The sequence below is a fragment of the Elephas maximus genome, chromosome 10 (assembly GCF_024166365.1).
Source record: "Elephas maximus indicus isolate mEleMax1 chromosome 10, mEleMax1 primary haplotype, whole genome shotgun sequence".
In the NCBI taxonomy this organism is placed as follows: domain Eukaryota; kingdom Metazoa; phylum Chordata; class Mammalia; order Proboscidea; family Elephantidae; genus Elephas; species Elephas maximus.
This window is the reverse complement of record NC_064828.1, coordinates 5115615-5131266: the sequence shown is the minus strand read 5'-3', so window position 1 is coordinate 5131266 and position 15652 is coordinate 5115615. Positions and strand designations below refer to the sequence as shown.

Sequence of the window (15652 nt, the reverse complement as noted above, 5' to 3'; positions counted from 1 at the left end):
GCCCACTCTGCCCACAGTTCCAGAGGGTTCAAAGCAATTTGTGGCACTGTGGCCACATGCCACCACTACAAGTCAGCTTCCCACAACTTGACATTTCAGTTTGCTGACCACTATCCAAAACGAGGCTAGATGTTATGCGTTATACTCCCTTTGCTTCTTCAAAGCCAGAATTTTGGAAAGAGAGAAAAAGAAGCTCATAAAAATTAGTAGGGATTTCGAGCTGATAATTCTGTGTATTGTTAAAATACTGATATTGTTAAAATACTGGTGTGTCAAACAACCAAGTTCCTTCCTGGCTCCAGTGTGTTTTGAGACTGTTTGGCTCAGTCTTCGTAGGATTAGGAACAAGAATGTCTCAGGTACGGACTCCAGGGTCAACTTCTAAGTCTTATCAGACACACAGAAGCATGCACACACACATACAGAGAGGGAAAATTTTAGTTCTAGTTTGTTGAACCAAATCTAGAAATGGCAGGCCAACTTGTAGAGTAGGAGTTAAGAGTCACACTTCTCCTTATTTAACAAGGACGAACATCCCCCATGATGTTTCAACTCCTTTGGGTACACTCATTTATAGGTAACACTAATAACAGAAAAAAAATAATATTCATTAAGCTGTTTCCATGGACCAGGTGTTCTTCTAAGAGTTTTCCATGCATTAACTTATTTACTTTTCATACAATTTTCTAAAGTAGAACTATTAATATCTCCACTTTAAAAAAATGAGGAAACTGAGACCTGGGAGGTAAAGTGACTTGCCTATGGTTATGGAGCCAGCAAGTGGTAGAAGCAGGTGCAGACTAGTGGCAGGAAGGCGCCATCTTAATAGATCTCTCCAGATGGTCTTCGATTTTTCCACCCAGCATCAACAAAATTCTAATTAATCAGGTTGCATGAGATTTTTTTTATGAGATTATGGTGTAGTTTATGTAGTTCAGAGAAAAACATTCCTAACAAACTAAATTGAATCAGGAAGAAAATAAAATGTATTTATTGTAATTTGAAAACGTAAAAGTTAAACAGGAGCCTTGGTGGTACAGTGGTTAAAGCACTTGGCTGCTAACCAAAACGGACAGCGGTTCAAATTTACCAGCTGCTCCAAAGGAAAAAGATGTGGCAGTCAGCTTCTGTAAAGATTTACAGCCTTGGAAACCCTATGGGGCAGCTCTACTCTGTCTTATAGGGTTGCTACGAGTTGGAATTGACTCATCGACAGTTCTTTTGTGTTTTCAAAAGTTAAATAGATTAAACAGCTTAGTTGCCTCATTTGTAACAGACGCAGCAGATTACCAGCAGTTACAGCAAGACTTCTACTCGTTGCTGTGACTGTAAAACTGAAAAAAGATTCCATGAAACAAAGGCTTTTTGATGAATTGGCCTTTCTGAAGTATAAACTCTCCTCTTACCTCACATAGAGTGAAATAGGTACAACGGTATTGAGAATAATAACATATGACCAGAATGTTAAAAATCCTGAGAACACGGAGTTCTTCTCTCCTTCATTCCAGAAGAGGAAAGTTCTGAATTGTTCCCCGACTTGCTGCTCCCAGACTGAATTTCCTATTGCAAGAATAATTCCCAAGCATGCCAGAAGCCCAAAAATCTGCAATGAGAATAGAAGTCTGGTTAAGGTGAACTTGAACCCAAAACTAGTCATATCATCATGATCTAATTACACTTCTAGATCTAAGAAATTGCCATTTGAAAAGTAAGTTTACGCAAAGCTTTTCTTACATTAGTCATATCAGTAAAATTTAACATTTTTAAGTCAGTGATTTGGCTATCTTACATACATTTTCTCATTTAATTCTCCCATTTACTCTGAGAGACAGAAATAATCATTATTTATCCACACTTCACAGATTAAAAACAAAACAAAATAAAATGGGAGCACAAAGAAATTAAGGAGCCTGGGTGGTACAAGCAGTTTGTAATTGGTGCTTACCAAAAGGTTGGTGGTTTAAATCCACCTGCCAGCTCTGCAGAAGAAAGACCTGGCAAACTGCTTCCACAAACATTACAGCCAAGAAAACCCTATGGAGCAGTTCTACTCTGTAACACATGGAGTCACCGTGAGTGGAGGGCCAACTCAACGGCAGCAGCTAACAACAACAACAGAGAAGCTACATAACTTGTCTGCGGTCACATGGCCAACAGCTTCACATTCTGAATTGGTGGCAATGCATATATTTAAACACTCTGCAAAATAAAAGAAAATGAGTCTCATTTCTACTTAGGAGTTCAGGCTGAGAAGTAGCTTAAGTACCTTCAAAGTGTCCTATACGAGTAATAAATTATATGGTTACTCAAGTCATAAGAACAAAAGGAAGAAAGTATCAATGATTCAAGAACTATCAGGCTAGTCAAGTCTCCAGGCTACAGATCGGGGTGTACAATCCATACTTGAGGACAACAAGAAAGAGAAGGGTTAATGAAAACACTTCATGGTATATATACTTTCCTTTTTAAATTAAAAAAAAAGTAGAAAAAGTAGGAAGTAAAATGAAAATTGTAAGCAAATCCTTATAAAGATAGTCATTTTAGAGCAGGGCTTTGAACCGGTTCATCAGTTCAACCCTTGCTGAGAATTTCCACTTTAAAACAGTTCCCTGCTGATAATTAGCATTTCTAAAAAGTTCCCAGGGAGTTATACATAAGGATCACCCTGGGATCTTGTTAAAATGTAGATTCTGATTCAGTATATCCAGGGTAGAAATGCAAATTCTCAGCAGGGAACTTCTTAGAAATGCAAATTCTCAGCAGCAGTTGGAACAGGAGTGAACTGGTCCAAAGCCCTGGTTTAGAGATTTATCAGCTACAGAGACAGCAAGGTCAGTCCCTCATGAGTTCAAATCCCAGCGTCGGGAAGGAAGCTCAGTGAACACAGTAAGACCTGAGCTGAAGAAAGTGTTATGGGGATTCTGTTCTGCTAGGTGTCTCATGGTGTTAGGAGCTGAGACCAGCTAGTGTGAAGGAGGAGTCAGGACAGACAGCAGCAATGCATTTTCCTGCTATTTCACTTTTTTCTTCAAGAAAGCATATTCAAAAATTCTAGGACTGTTTTCTATTTTATTCTTTCATGGACAATATAGATACATTAGAAGACAAGGTTGGGGGAAAAAAAACTATTTGAAACTATAGTAGAAAACTGGGAATTAGAGAAAAGTAGAATTGTGAATCCCTGAAATCTTACCAATTCTGTACCTGTATCACAGCACCCTCTTTTCTCTTAAATGGTTGGAGCTGTAACTCGATGGCAACAGGTTTTGTAAATTAATTGAACAGAATTACTTTAAGAGTATTGAAGTTGGTGATACTTGACATTAACCCGTTGCCAGAGATTCGATTCCAACTCACAGGGACCCAACAGGAAAGAGTAGAACTATCCCACAGGGTTTCCAAGGCTGTAAAGCTTTATGCGAGCAGACTGCCACATCTTTCTCCTGCAGAGCTGCTGGTGAGTTTGAACTTTTCTGTAGCAGCCAAACACTTCATCACAGTGCCACCAGGGCTCCTTTACTTGATAATAAAAGCTCTAATTTAAGCATGGATTTTGCTTCTAACTCCCCAGGAATCATTCTATTCTCTTTCTTTCTATTACGTTTTAGGTGAAAGTTTATAGCACAAATTAGTTATTAATTCAAAAATTTTATACACAAATTGTTTTTTGTTATTTTAGTTGCAATCCTCACAATGTGTCAGCATTCTCCCCCTTTCCCTTTCTACCCTGGGTTCTCTGTGTCCATTCGTCCAGTTTTCCTAACCCTTCCTGTCTTCTTCGCTTTGCCTTTTTGTCAGGTGTTGCCCATTTCGTCTCATCTACTTGATTAAACTAAGAAGCACATTCCTCACACGTGTTGTTGTTGTTAGGTGCCATCGAGTCAGTTCCGACTCATAGCGACCCTATGCACAACAGAACGAAACACTGCCCAGTCCTGTGCCATCCTTACAATCGTTGTTATGCTTGAGCTCATTGTTGCACCCACTGTGTCAGTGCACCTCGTTGAGGGTCTTCCTCTTTTCTGCTGACCCTGTACTCTGCCAAGCATGATGTCCTTCTCCAGGGACTGATCCCTCCTCACAACATGTCCAAAGCATATAAGATGCAGACTCGCCATCCTTGCCTCTAAGGAGCATTCTGGCCGCACTTCTTCCATGACAGATTTGTTCATTCTTTTGGCAGTCCACGGCATGCTCAATATTCTTCGCCAACACCACAATTCAAACGCGTCAACTCTTCTTCAGTCTTCCTTATTCGTTGTCCAGCTTTCACATGCACATGATGCAATTGAAAATACCATGGCTTAGGTCAGGCGCACCTTAGTCTTCAGGGTGACATCTTTGCTCTTCAACACTTTGAAGAGGTCCTTTGCAACAGATTTACCCAATGCAATGCGTCTTTTGATTTCTTTACTGCTGCTTCCATGGCTGTTGATTGTGGATCCAAGTAAAATGAAATCTTTGACAACTTCAATCTTTTCTCCATTTATCATGATGTTGCTTATTGGTCCAGTTGTGAGGATTTTTCTTTTCTTTATGTTGAGGTGTAGTCCATACTGAAGGCTGTGATCTTTGATCTTCATTAGTAAGTGCTTCAAGTCCTCTTCACTTTCAGCAAGAAAGGTTGTGTCATCTGCATAACGCAGGTCGTTAATGAGTCTTCCTCCAATCCTGATGCCCTGTTCTTCTTCATATAGTCCAGCTTCTCGTATTATTTGTTCAGCATACAGGTATGGTGAAAGAATACAACCTGGACGCACACCTTTCCTGACTTTAAACCAAGCAGTATCCCCTTGTTCTGTCCAAACAGCTGCCTCTTGATCTATGTAAAGCTTCCTCATGAACACAATTAAGTGTTCCGGAATTCTCATTCTTTGCAATGTTACCCATAGTTTGCTATGATCCACACAGTCGAATGCCTTTGCATAGTCAATAAAACACAGGTAAACATCCTTCTGGTATTCTCTGCTTTCAACCAGGATCCATCTGACATCGGCGATGATATCTCCGGTTCCATGTCCTCTTCTAAACCCAGCCTGAATTTCTGGCAGTTCCCTGTCGATATACTGCTGCAGCCGTTTTTGAATGATCTTCAGCAAAATCTGGCTTGCGTGTGATATTAATATTGTTCTATAATTTCCATATTCAGTTGGATCACCTTCCTTGGGACTAGGCATAAATATGGATCTCTTCCAGTCAGTTGGCCAGGTAGCTGTTTTCCATATTTCTTGGCATAGACGAGTGAGCACCTTCAGTGCAGCATCTGTTTGCTGAAACATCTCAATTGATATTCCATCAATTCCTGGAGCCTTGTGTTTTGCCAATGCCTTCAGAGCAGCTTGGACTTCTTCCTTCAGTACCATTGGTTCCTGATCATAGGCCACCTCTTGAAATGGTTGAATATCGACTAATTCTTTTTGGTATAATGACTCTGTGTATTCCTTCCACCTTCTTTTGATGCTTCCTGCGTCACTTAATATTTTCCCCCATGGAATCCCTCACTATTGCAACTCGAGGCTTGAATTTTTTCATCAGTTCTTTCAGCTTGAGAAACGCCGAGCGCGTTCTTCCCTTTTGGTTTTCCATCTCAAGCTCTTTTCACATGTCATTATAATATTTTGTCTTCTCAAGAGGCCCTTTGAAATCTTCTGTTCAGTCCTTTTACTTCATCAATTCTTCCTTTTGCTTTAGCTGCTCGACACTTAAGAGCAAGTTTCAGAGTCTCCTCTGACATCCATCTTGGTCTTTTCTTTCTTTCCTGTCTTTTCAGTGACCTCTTGCTTTCTTCATGGATGATGTCCTTGATGTCATTCCACAACTCGTCTGGTCTTCGGTCACTAGTGTTCAATGTGTCAAATCTATTCTTGAGATGGTCTCTAAATTTAGGTGGGATATACTTAAGGTCATATTTTGGCTCTCGTGGACTTGCTCTGATTTTCTTCAGTTTCAGCTTGAACTTGCATATGAGCAATTGATGGTCTGTTCCACAGTCGGCCCCTGGCCTTGTTCTGACTGATGATATTGAGCTTTTCCATCGTCTGTTTCCACAGATGTAGTCAATTTGATTTCTGTGTGTTCCATCTGGCAAGGTCCATGTGTATAGTCGCCGTTTATGTTGGTGAAAGAAGGTATTTGCAATGAAGAAGTCATTGGCCTTGCAAAATTCTCATTTGATCTCCGGCATTGTTTCTATCACCAAGGCCATATTTTCCAACTCCCGATCTTTCTTTGTTTCCGACTTTCGCATTCCAGTCGCCAGTAATTATCAATGCATCTTGATTGCATATTCAATCAATTTCAGACTGCAGCAGCTGATAAAAACCTTCTAGTGCTTCATCTTTGGCCCTAGTGGTTAGTGCATCAATTTGAATAATAGTCGTATTAACTGGTCTTCCTTGTAGCTGTATGGATATTATCCTATCACTGACAGCGTTGTACTTCAGGATACATCTTGAAGCATTCCTTTTGATGATGAATGCAACACCATTCCTCTTCAAGTTGTCATTCCCAGCATAGTAGACTATATGATTGTCTGATTCAAAATGGCCAATACCAGTCTGTTTCAGCTCACTAATGCCTAGGATATCGATGTTTATGCATTCCATTTCATTTTTGATGATTTCCAATTTTCCTAGATTCATATCCAGGTTCCAATTATTAATGGATGTTTACAGCTGTTTCTTCTCATTTTGAGTCGTGCCACATCGGCAAATGAAGGTCCCGAAAGCTTTACTCCATCCACGTCATTAAGGTCGACTCCACTTTGAGGAGGCAGTTCTTCCCCAGTCATCTCCTGAGTGCCTTCCAACCTGGGGGGCTCATCTTCCAGCACTATATCAGACAAGGTTCCGCTGCTATTCATAAGGTTTTCACTGGCTAATGCTTTTCAGAAGTAGACTGCCGGGTCCTTCTTCCTAGTCTGTCTTAGTCTGGAAGCTCAGCTGAAACCTGTCCTCCATGGGTGACCCTGCTGGTATCTGAATGCCAGTGGCATGGCTTCCAGCATCACAGCAACACACAAGCCCCCACAGTACGACAAACTGACAGACACGTGGGGGTCACATGTGTTAGTGTTTGTTTTATAGGCCTCTCTAATCGATGGCTGAAAGGTAGACTTCGGGAATGGTTTCAGTTCTTAGTTAACAGGGAGCCATAGTCTCAGGGGTCCCTCCAGACACTGTCAGACCAGTAAGCTTGGTTTTTATGTGTGTGTGAATTTGAATTTCGTTCTACATTTTTCTTCTGCTCTGTCCAGTGCCATCTATTGTGATCCTTGGCAGAGTGGCTGGTGGTGGTAGCTGGGTACCATCTAGTTCTCCTGGCTCTTGCTGGTGGAGGCTGTGGGTTCACGTAGTCCATTAGCCCTTTGGACTAATATTTTCCTTGTGCCTTTGGTTTTCTTCATTCTCCATTGCTCTGAACATGAAGAGGTCAATAGATGTGTCTTACATGGCTGCTTGCAAGCTATTAAGACCCCAGGCGCTACTCACTAAAGTAGGATGTAGAACGTTTTCTTCATAAACTATGTTATGCTAATTGACCTACATGTCCCCAAGACCACAGTCCCCAGTTCTCAGCCCCAGTAGCTTGGTCCCTCAAGGTGTTAGGAGTTTTTTTTTCCTTCTTTGATTTCTTCTATTATCCAATGGCTTTTAAGCGAGGTGTTCACTTCAGTTTCCCTGTATTTGAATTTTTTTCCCTTGCTCTTCCTGTTATTGATTTCTACTTTTATGGCATTGTGATCAGAGAGAATGCTTTGTATTATTTAGATGTTTTAGACATTACTGAGTGTTGCTTTGTGGCCTATAATGTGGTCTATTCTGGAGAATATTCCATGTGGAGTTGGAAAAGAATGTATACTTTGCTGCTGTTGGGTGGAATGTTCTCTGTATGTCTATGAGGTCAAGTTAGTTGATTCGGCCTTTAGAACTTCTGTATCTTTGTTGAGTTTCTTTCTAGGTACTGGGATTCTGTTGTTCTCTCCTTTCCCAAGAATGGTGTGTTGAAGTCTCCTACTTCAACTGTCAACTTCTCTTTTCAGTGCCATCAGAGTTTGTTTTATGTGTTTTGGAGCCCTGTCATTGGGTGCATAGATATTTACTAAGGTTATGTCTTCTTGGTGGATTGTCCCTTTAATCATTACATAAAGTCTTTCTTGTCTTTTATGGTGGATTTTGCCTTAACACCTATTTTACCTGAGATTAATATTGCCACTCCTGTTCTTTTTTGGTTACTTTTTGCCTGATATGTTTTTCTCTATCCTTTGATTTTTAATATATTTATGTCTAAGGTGTGTCTCTTGTAGACAGTATATTGATAGGTCGTGCTTTTTTATCCATTCTGCCACTCTCTTCTTTATAGGTGCATTTAAGGCATTTAAATTCAGTGTGATTGTTAATAGGTATGAGTTTATTGCTGTCATATTGTTGTGCTTTTGTGTGTGTGTGTGGTGCTAATGTTTTCTTTGTTCTTACTTTTCTGAGCTTAGTTCTTTTTGCTTATGGACTTCCTTTTCTTTCACTATTATAGATTTTATATTTACTGGGACTTTGTTTTTCTTCTTTTTTATTCTGACAAGTAGGTTTGTTAACTTTCTTTGTGGTTACCTGGAAATTTTACCTTATCTTCCTAAGTTTGAACCAGTCTTTTATTACTTGATATTGCCTCGACTTCCTCTTCATTTGAAAGTTCTATATCTATACCATTTATTCCTCCTTTTATTGTTTTAATGTTGTTGTCCTTTAGAGATTGACATCTCTGTTTCCTGTTTTAAGTCTTTTAGTTTTTGTTGTTGTTGAGAGTTCTTTGCCTAGGTTGATATCTGGCTGATGCTGTCCTGTATCCTAGACTTCGGTTGCTGTCTGATGTTGTTAGTTCTCTAACAGAAAGACTCCCTTTAATATTTCTTGTAAGTTTGGTTTGGTTTTTACAAATTCTCTTAATTTCTGTTTATCTGGAAATGTCCTAATTTTGTCATCATATTTGAGAAAGAGTTTTGCAAAATATATTATTATTCTTGGCTTGCCGTTTTTTTCTTTCAAGATTTTATATTACCATTCCGTTGCCTTCTTGCCTGCATAGTTTCTGCTGAGTAATCAGAGTTTAGTCTTATTGTTTCCCCTTTGTATGTGACTTTGTTTTGTCCACCTGCTCTCAGGATTCTTTCTTTGTGTTTTGGTTTTGGTAAGTGTCATTATGATTTTTCAAGGTGTCTTTCTTTTGGAGTCTTTCATTTATGGGTTTCTTTGTGCTTCTTGGATGGCCAACTTTGTGTCTTTCATGATATTTGGGAAGTTTTCTGCCACCAAATCTTCAACAATCTTCTTTGTGTTTTCAATTTTCTCTCCCTGTTCTGGAACTCTGATTACACACAAACTTTTGCTCTTGAGTTTGTTCCACACACTTCTTAGGTTTTCTTCAATCTTTTCTCTGACATTTCCTCAAACAAAATGGTGTCCATGGATTTGTCTTTGCTCCCACTGAGTCTGTCTTCCATTGTTTGAAATTTCTCCTAAGACCTTCTATTGAGTTGTCCATTTCTAGTTGCTGTTTTTGTATGATTTCTAATTGCTTATTTATTTTGATTTTTTTTTCTTGTATTATTTTCCTGAATTCTTCTAGTGCTTTGTCTGTGTTTTCCTTAATTTTGGCTGTTTTCATTGGTTTTGTCTGTGTTTTCCAAAGTTTTGTCTATTTTTTCCTTGGTTTTGTCTATGTTTCACTTGATCTGTTTCCTAATCTCTTAGAGAGCCCTAAATATTAGTCTTTTGAATTCCATATCAGATCGTTCCACTACCTTTTTGTCTTCTGGAAGGTCATCTGATTCTTTATTTTGGTCACTTGCTGAGCCATCTTGTCCTGCTTCTTTTTTATATATGTTTTGATATTGTTTGCTGTTTCCAAGACATTAAAGTACTATTTTATTTATTTATAGATAGTATGTTCTTTTGTTTTGTCCTGATTTTTTGTTTTGTTTTGATATGTCATGGCGGGCAGACTGAGCATGCTTTGCTTCTTGCTCATCTGTGGACATGATAGCTCTTACCACCTTGCCCAGATGGGCAGGGCAGCAGCAGGCAGGGTGAGTCTGCTTTGCTGTACGTTGGTTTGGTGAGGTGGCTGAGGACAAACTGGGTGGGCATTTTCTGCCTCCTTTTGTTGGTCCAGCAGTGTGGGAGCATTCATAGCCCTTCGCCAGATAGGCAGGGGTGTTGGATGGGGAATGGTACAGTCTTACTTCCCTACCTCCAGCAGCTGGCTGAGTGGTGGGAGTGGAAGGGCAGTGTGGGCCTGGTGTGGCACTGGGCCTGAGCCAGGGACACTCTAACCACAGTGGCATGGTGAGAGCCAGCTGGAAAGAGGAGTGGCGTACAGGGCTAGTTGAGGGGAACAAAGAAAAGACAAACAAGAAACAAAAAGGGTATCCAGTGGGTTGTGGAAGGGCAGATCTGGGTGCCAGTGATAAGGGGGTGGGGGTGGCATACGGGGCAAAATGGGAGCGAAAAAGAAAAGGAAGAGATGGAGAAAAAAATGGCATGACGGGAGCCAGTGGGTGTGGGCAGGGAGTACCTGGGGTGGAAGCAGGACACTGGCTCTCTACGCATGGTGGAGCACTGTAGCCTGGCAGGAAGGTGTAAAGGTGGTGTACAGGGCTAGGTGGGAGGGAGAAAGAAAAGGAAGAAAGGGGAAAAAACGGGGCAACAGGAGCCAGTGGGTGGGGGCTGGGCAGGATGGACCTGGGCTGGTGGTGGGCCAGTGTTGCTCTAGCCAAAGCAGCTCTGCGTGGCCCATTTGGAAAGGTTTTAAGCTGGGTATAGGATAGAAGGGCGAGGGTCGGGAGAGCATGTTTCTCTGGTTACCAGGTGCTCTGTCTCCTGTCGGGAGCTCTGTGAAGTTCCCTTCCCATATTCCCTGTCCAGGTCATTGCTGGGCTCTAAGACAGTGATGCTGTGCTGTGTTAGTCAGCAGGGGACCTACACTCTGTATCTCTTCTTGTTCTGTTTTCCTTCAGTTTCTTCTTTTCAATGTTTGATCTTGTTCTTTATCTCTTCATTTGATGCTTACAGTTCCAGGATTGACATCTATGTCTGTTTTACTTAGTTATTTGGGTCTTTGCTGCAGAGAACAGCATGGCATACTGTCCAGGGTGCCATGTTGGCTCCTCCTCCTCTCTTTTCTAATATGAATAGCAAGAACAGTCCTTGCTGCATGATCGGTACTTTTACTCTGAGGTAGATATATACACACGCCCTATGCAGGCCCTAGAAATGAGTTCAGGGCCATTTAAATTGGGAATACTAGAAGGAGGCACTGTCTCCATATAGGCATGTCCCTCTAGCCCTATGGGCTCTGACCCAAGGGGAAAGTGGGGGAGGAACATAGATGCCCCAAGTCTGAGGTCCATACTTAGAGTAAAACACAGCCTGGCCAATATTTTGTGCACAAAAAATGTTAGTTTTCTTCCTTCCTTATTCAGAGTTCAAATATTATATATCAGTCAAGCATATACTGAGCTCAGATTCTTTGATTGTGAGTCTATAATGTATTTGAAAGTCCACTGTCTTCATATGCCAAAGTCATTGTCTTCAAATTTAACACGTACTTAAGGAGGCAAAGCGATATTATACAAAAAGTCAGAAAACGATCAAATCAGTAGTGTGAGGTTACACAAGATTTATAAGGAGGCAAAGCGATATTATACAAAAAGTCAGAAAACGATCAAATCAGTAGTGTGAGGTTACACAAGATTTACTGACAAAAGGATGGGATGCAGGGGACTGTTTATGGTAAATGTGTGGTAGAGAAAATCATTCAGAGAATTCAGAGGCATGAGTTAACCATGGCCTAAGAAAGTTTAGAAGGCTTCATGAAGGAGAAGAATTATGGACCTGGTCCTCAAAGGATCCATAGCAGAACTTGCCACATAAATTTCAGAGTCTAGTACAAAATGAAAATATGGGGCCCCTTGTTTATAAATTATTTATTAATTAATAATTCCTAGATAGTGACAGCAAATCCTTAAACTAAACATGCCAGCCCTGTTCATAAGCTATGTAGAGAGGACTTGCGCAAAGGTAAGACAACAAAAAGACCAAACTATCTTAAAAACTATATTTTATTTTTCAAAATCCAATCCTTGGGATATGGGGAATTTGCATGACCATGAAGACCTCCATAAGCACCAAACTACCTCTCATGAGAAATTCTACCAAGGTTGAGAAATCATCATAATCTAGGAAGTAGAAACAGTATGCCTGAGCCCCAGATGCAAAATTCCCAAAATACAAACTCCTCAAGAATTCCCAGAAAAATATAAGAAATATATTAGGATAACAAGGACTGGTGATACCACCTAGTTTTGTTAGAGTAACTTACCCACAGTACTAGTGTATTCATCAATCTATCAATACTTGTCCTTTTAAATTTAGTCTTACCACTGTTCTGCATTAGTTTGGTGTCGGGACCTGCAAAAAAAAAAAAAAAAAAAAGTAAATAACCTGAAACAATTAGATTATGTCTTATTACTATTATTATTACTTCTCAATCATATCAAATTTTCCCAAAAGAAAAAGAAAATGTCTTTCCAAATAATTTAACTTTTATTAAGAGCAAGGGCCATTGTTAAGTTGTATATGATTCTCATCTAGTGGCTTAACTGTGGAAACTGCAAGAAAATTGGTCTCCTTTGAATAGGATAAATCCAGGCAGAACTTGTAGCTGAAAGGGTGTGAGAAATGCTATTCTTCGAAAATCTGTGCATGTGTGTAACAATAACATCTTCTAGCTTGAAGCAGTTAAGGCTAATGAAGTCCATAAAAGCGAGGGCTAATTTGGAAATGTTAAAAAGAACGCAAAAATTAAAAAAATTCAGAGCACTAATGTCAAAAACAGAAAGCTAAGAAATCAAACTTTGAGTCCAATTCCCCAAAAAGGTTTGAGAATAACTCCAAGTTCATCAACCAGCAATTTAAACTTTATCGTACATTGACTACTGGCATATAATATGCAAGGAGCCTTGGTGGTGCGATGGTTCAGCTCAGCACTTGACTGCTAGCTGAAAGGTTGGCAATTTGAACTCACCCAGCATCTCCATGGGAGGAAGATCTAGAAATCTGCTCCCATAAAGAGGATAGCCAAAAAAAAAAAAAAGAAAAAAAAGACCCTATGGGGCAGTTCTACTCTGTCACATGGGTTCGTTATAAGTTGGAAAAGAATTCAGTGGCAACAACAACATATGATACGCACTCTTTGTAGAGGCAAGAATTGTCTTAAATCTTATGTTAGATTATTTCAGGTAAATACAATAGATTATCTCATGATAGAGTCACTAAATCACTTGTTCAAGGAATTCTAAGAATATTATTAACTGCTTTAAAAGTTAGGTATTAAGTGATTAACAGAGGAGAGTATTAGAATAGATGGCTATGGAAATTCCTGTGGACAGAGACGATGCCGAATAGAAGCATTTAGATTTTAATTATAAACTGACTTCTCTAGTGTTCCCTCTCTACCTTGTCTTTCCCGTGATTATTAATCCAGGCAGCCATTTAAAATAAGAGGAAAGGGGAAATGAAAGAAATAAGAGAAAAAGGGAGACACACATGAAATTAAATACCGTTCTGGGTAGAGTGGGCACATCCTTAAGATTGTCCTTTACTTGAAAGGCAAATTGAAGTAAAGTTTAGGGTCCCATAACAATTCACTTGAGTTGAAAACTGTACCCCAGTGTCCTATTCCCAGCCGCTTCCTCAGAATCATTTATTGAAATCATATGGACATTGAGAATGGGAAATATTTCTTTTATGGTTAAGACAACAAAGAACAAACAAAGCTTATGACTGCTAAAAAGCTAAAATACTGACCAGTTTTGTGGCAAAAATTTATATTTCTTAGGCACAGAAACACACACAGACTAACGAATAATCCACTTTATGGGTTTGTAAGCACTTATTTAAATATGTCCACAGATACTGATACACAAATATATTCTTCCTCCCACAGTCAAAGTTCTTGCAGGAATTTTCTATTCTCATCTCCCACTCATTACTGAATCTAGTTTCTGGGACAAACACTCTACCAAAATAGACCTAGTGTTATCATCAATATCCTATAGCCTTTCTGACCACTCAGCAGCCTTTGACACTGTTGACATTCCAAAGTTCTGAAACACCCTCTTCCCTTAGCTTCTGTGTTACAATGTTCTCTTGTTTATCCTCCTGTCTTCCTTGATGCTTACCTCCCTCTGCCTGGCCTTTAAATACTGGAATTCCTTCTCTCCCCCCGCTATCATGCACTCTTTCAAGGACCTGCTGCCTATTTACAAGCACTGTAGGCATAGGTCATCTTCTTTTCTACTCAATCCACCTTCCCCAGGCAATCTCATCTAAGACTTGAGCTTCAGTTACCGTCAATAGGCCAAATTCATATCTCCCGTTCAGACTGCACCTCTAAGCACAAATCTATATAGTTAAAGCCGTATGTTCAATTGCCTTAATGGCATCTTCATCTAGATCTCTCTAAGGCCCCTCAAGTGGCCCTTGTCCAAGCCCAGCTCATGATCTACCTCCAGGATTCCTTATCTCAGTAAATGGCACCATCATCCATCCTGTTGAAAAGGCTCTGAGAAACCTAGGAATGATATTTGACATCTCTCTCAGACTCTCCCTCAAATCTTTCTAAATAGCTTCTGAATTTCCTATCTTGATCTCCATGACTCCCACCCCAATCTGAAGTACCATCACCTCTCAACTGGATTACAGTAAGTCTATTAACTTGGTCCCTCTGTATTCACTCTGAGCCCCACCCTAATCAACATATTTCCTTCTCTCCCGCCCCAGTTGTGCACTCTTTCAAGGACCTGCAGTCTATTTACAAACATTACAAACACTGTAGACAAGAGTGAACTTTTTAAGGGGCAGGGGTCTGGGGACCATGGCTTCAGGGGACATCTAAGTCAATTGGCATAATAAAATCTATTAAGAAAACATTCTGCATTCCACTTTGAAGAGTGGTGTCTGGGGTCTTAAATGCTAGCAAGCAGCCATCTAAGATGCATCAATTGGTCTCAACCCACCTGGATCAAAGGAGAACGAAGAACATCAAGGACACAAGGCGATTACGAGCCCAAGAGGCAGAAAGGGCCACATGAACCAAAGTCTACATCATCCTGAGACAAGAAGAACTAGACGGTATCTGGCTACAACTGATGACTGCCCTGACAGGGAACACAACAGAGAACCCGTGAGGGAGCAGGAGAGCAGTGGGATGCAGACCCCAAATTCTCATAACACCAGACTGAATGGCCTGACTGAGACTGGAAGGACCCCAGTGGTCATGGCCCCCAGCCCTTCTGATGGCCCAGGACCAGAACCATTCCCAAAGCCAACTCTTCAGACAGAGGTTGGACTGGACAATGGGTTGGAGAGGGATACTGGTGAGGAGTGAGCTTCTTGGATCCGGTGGACATTTGAGACTATGTTACCATCTCCTGCCTGGAGGGGAGATGAGAGGGTGGAGGGGGTTAGAAGCTGGCGAAATGGACACGAAAAGAGAGAGTGGAGGGAGAAAGCAGGCTATCTCATTAGGGGGAGAGTAATTGGGAGTATGTAGCAAGGTGTATATGGGTTTTTGTGTGAGAAACTAACTTGATTTG

The 15652-nt window shown here is 40.4% G+C and overlaps 1 protein-coding gene across 1 annotated transcript in view; it reads right to left on the bottom strand.

Annotated features, from left to right (window-relative positions):
- ATP8B4 (ATPase phospholipid transporting 8B4 (putative)) overlaps nt 1–15652 on the bottom strand; it is a 370299-nt gene that overhangs the window by 94835 nt on the left and 259812 nt on the right. Inside the window, exons 12-13 of the mRNA XM_049897713.1 lie at nt 12376–12464; nt 1407–1603 (exon numbers count right to left, since the gene is read on the bottom strand). Coding sequence (XP_049753670.1) covers nt 1407–1603; nt 12376–12464 — 286 coding nt within the window. The remainder of the gene's footprint in view (nt 1–1406; nt 1604–12375; nt 12465–15652) is intronic.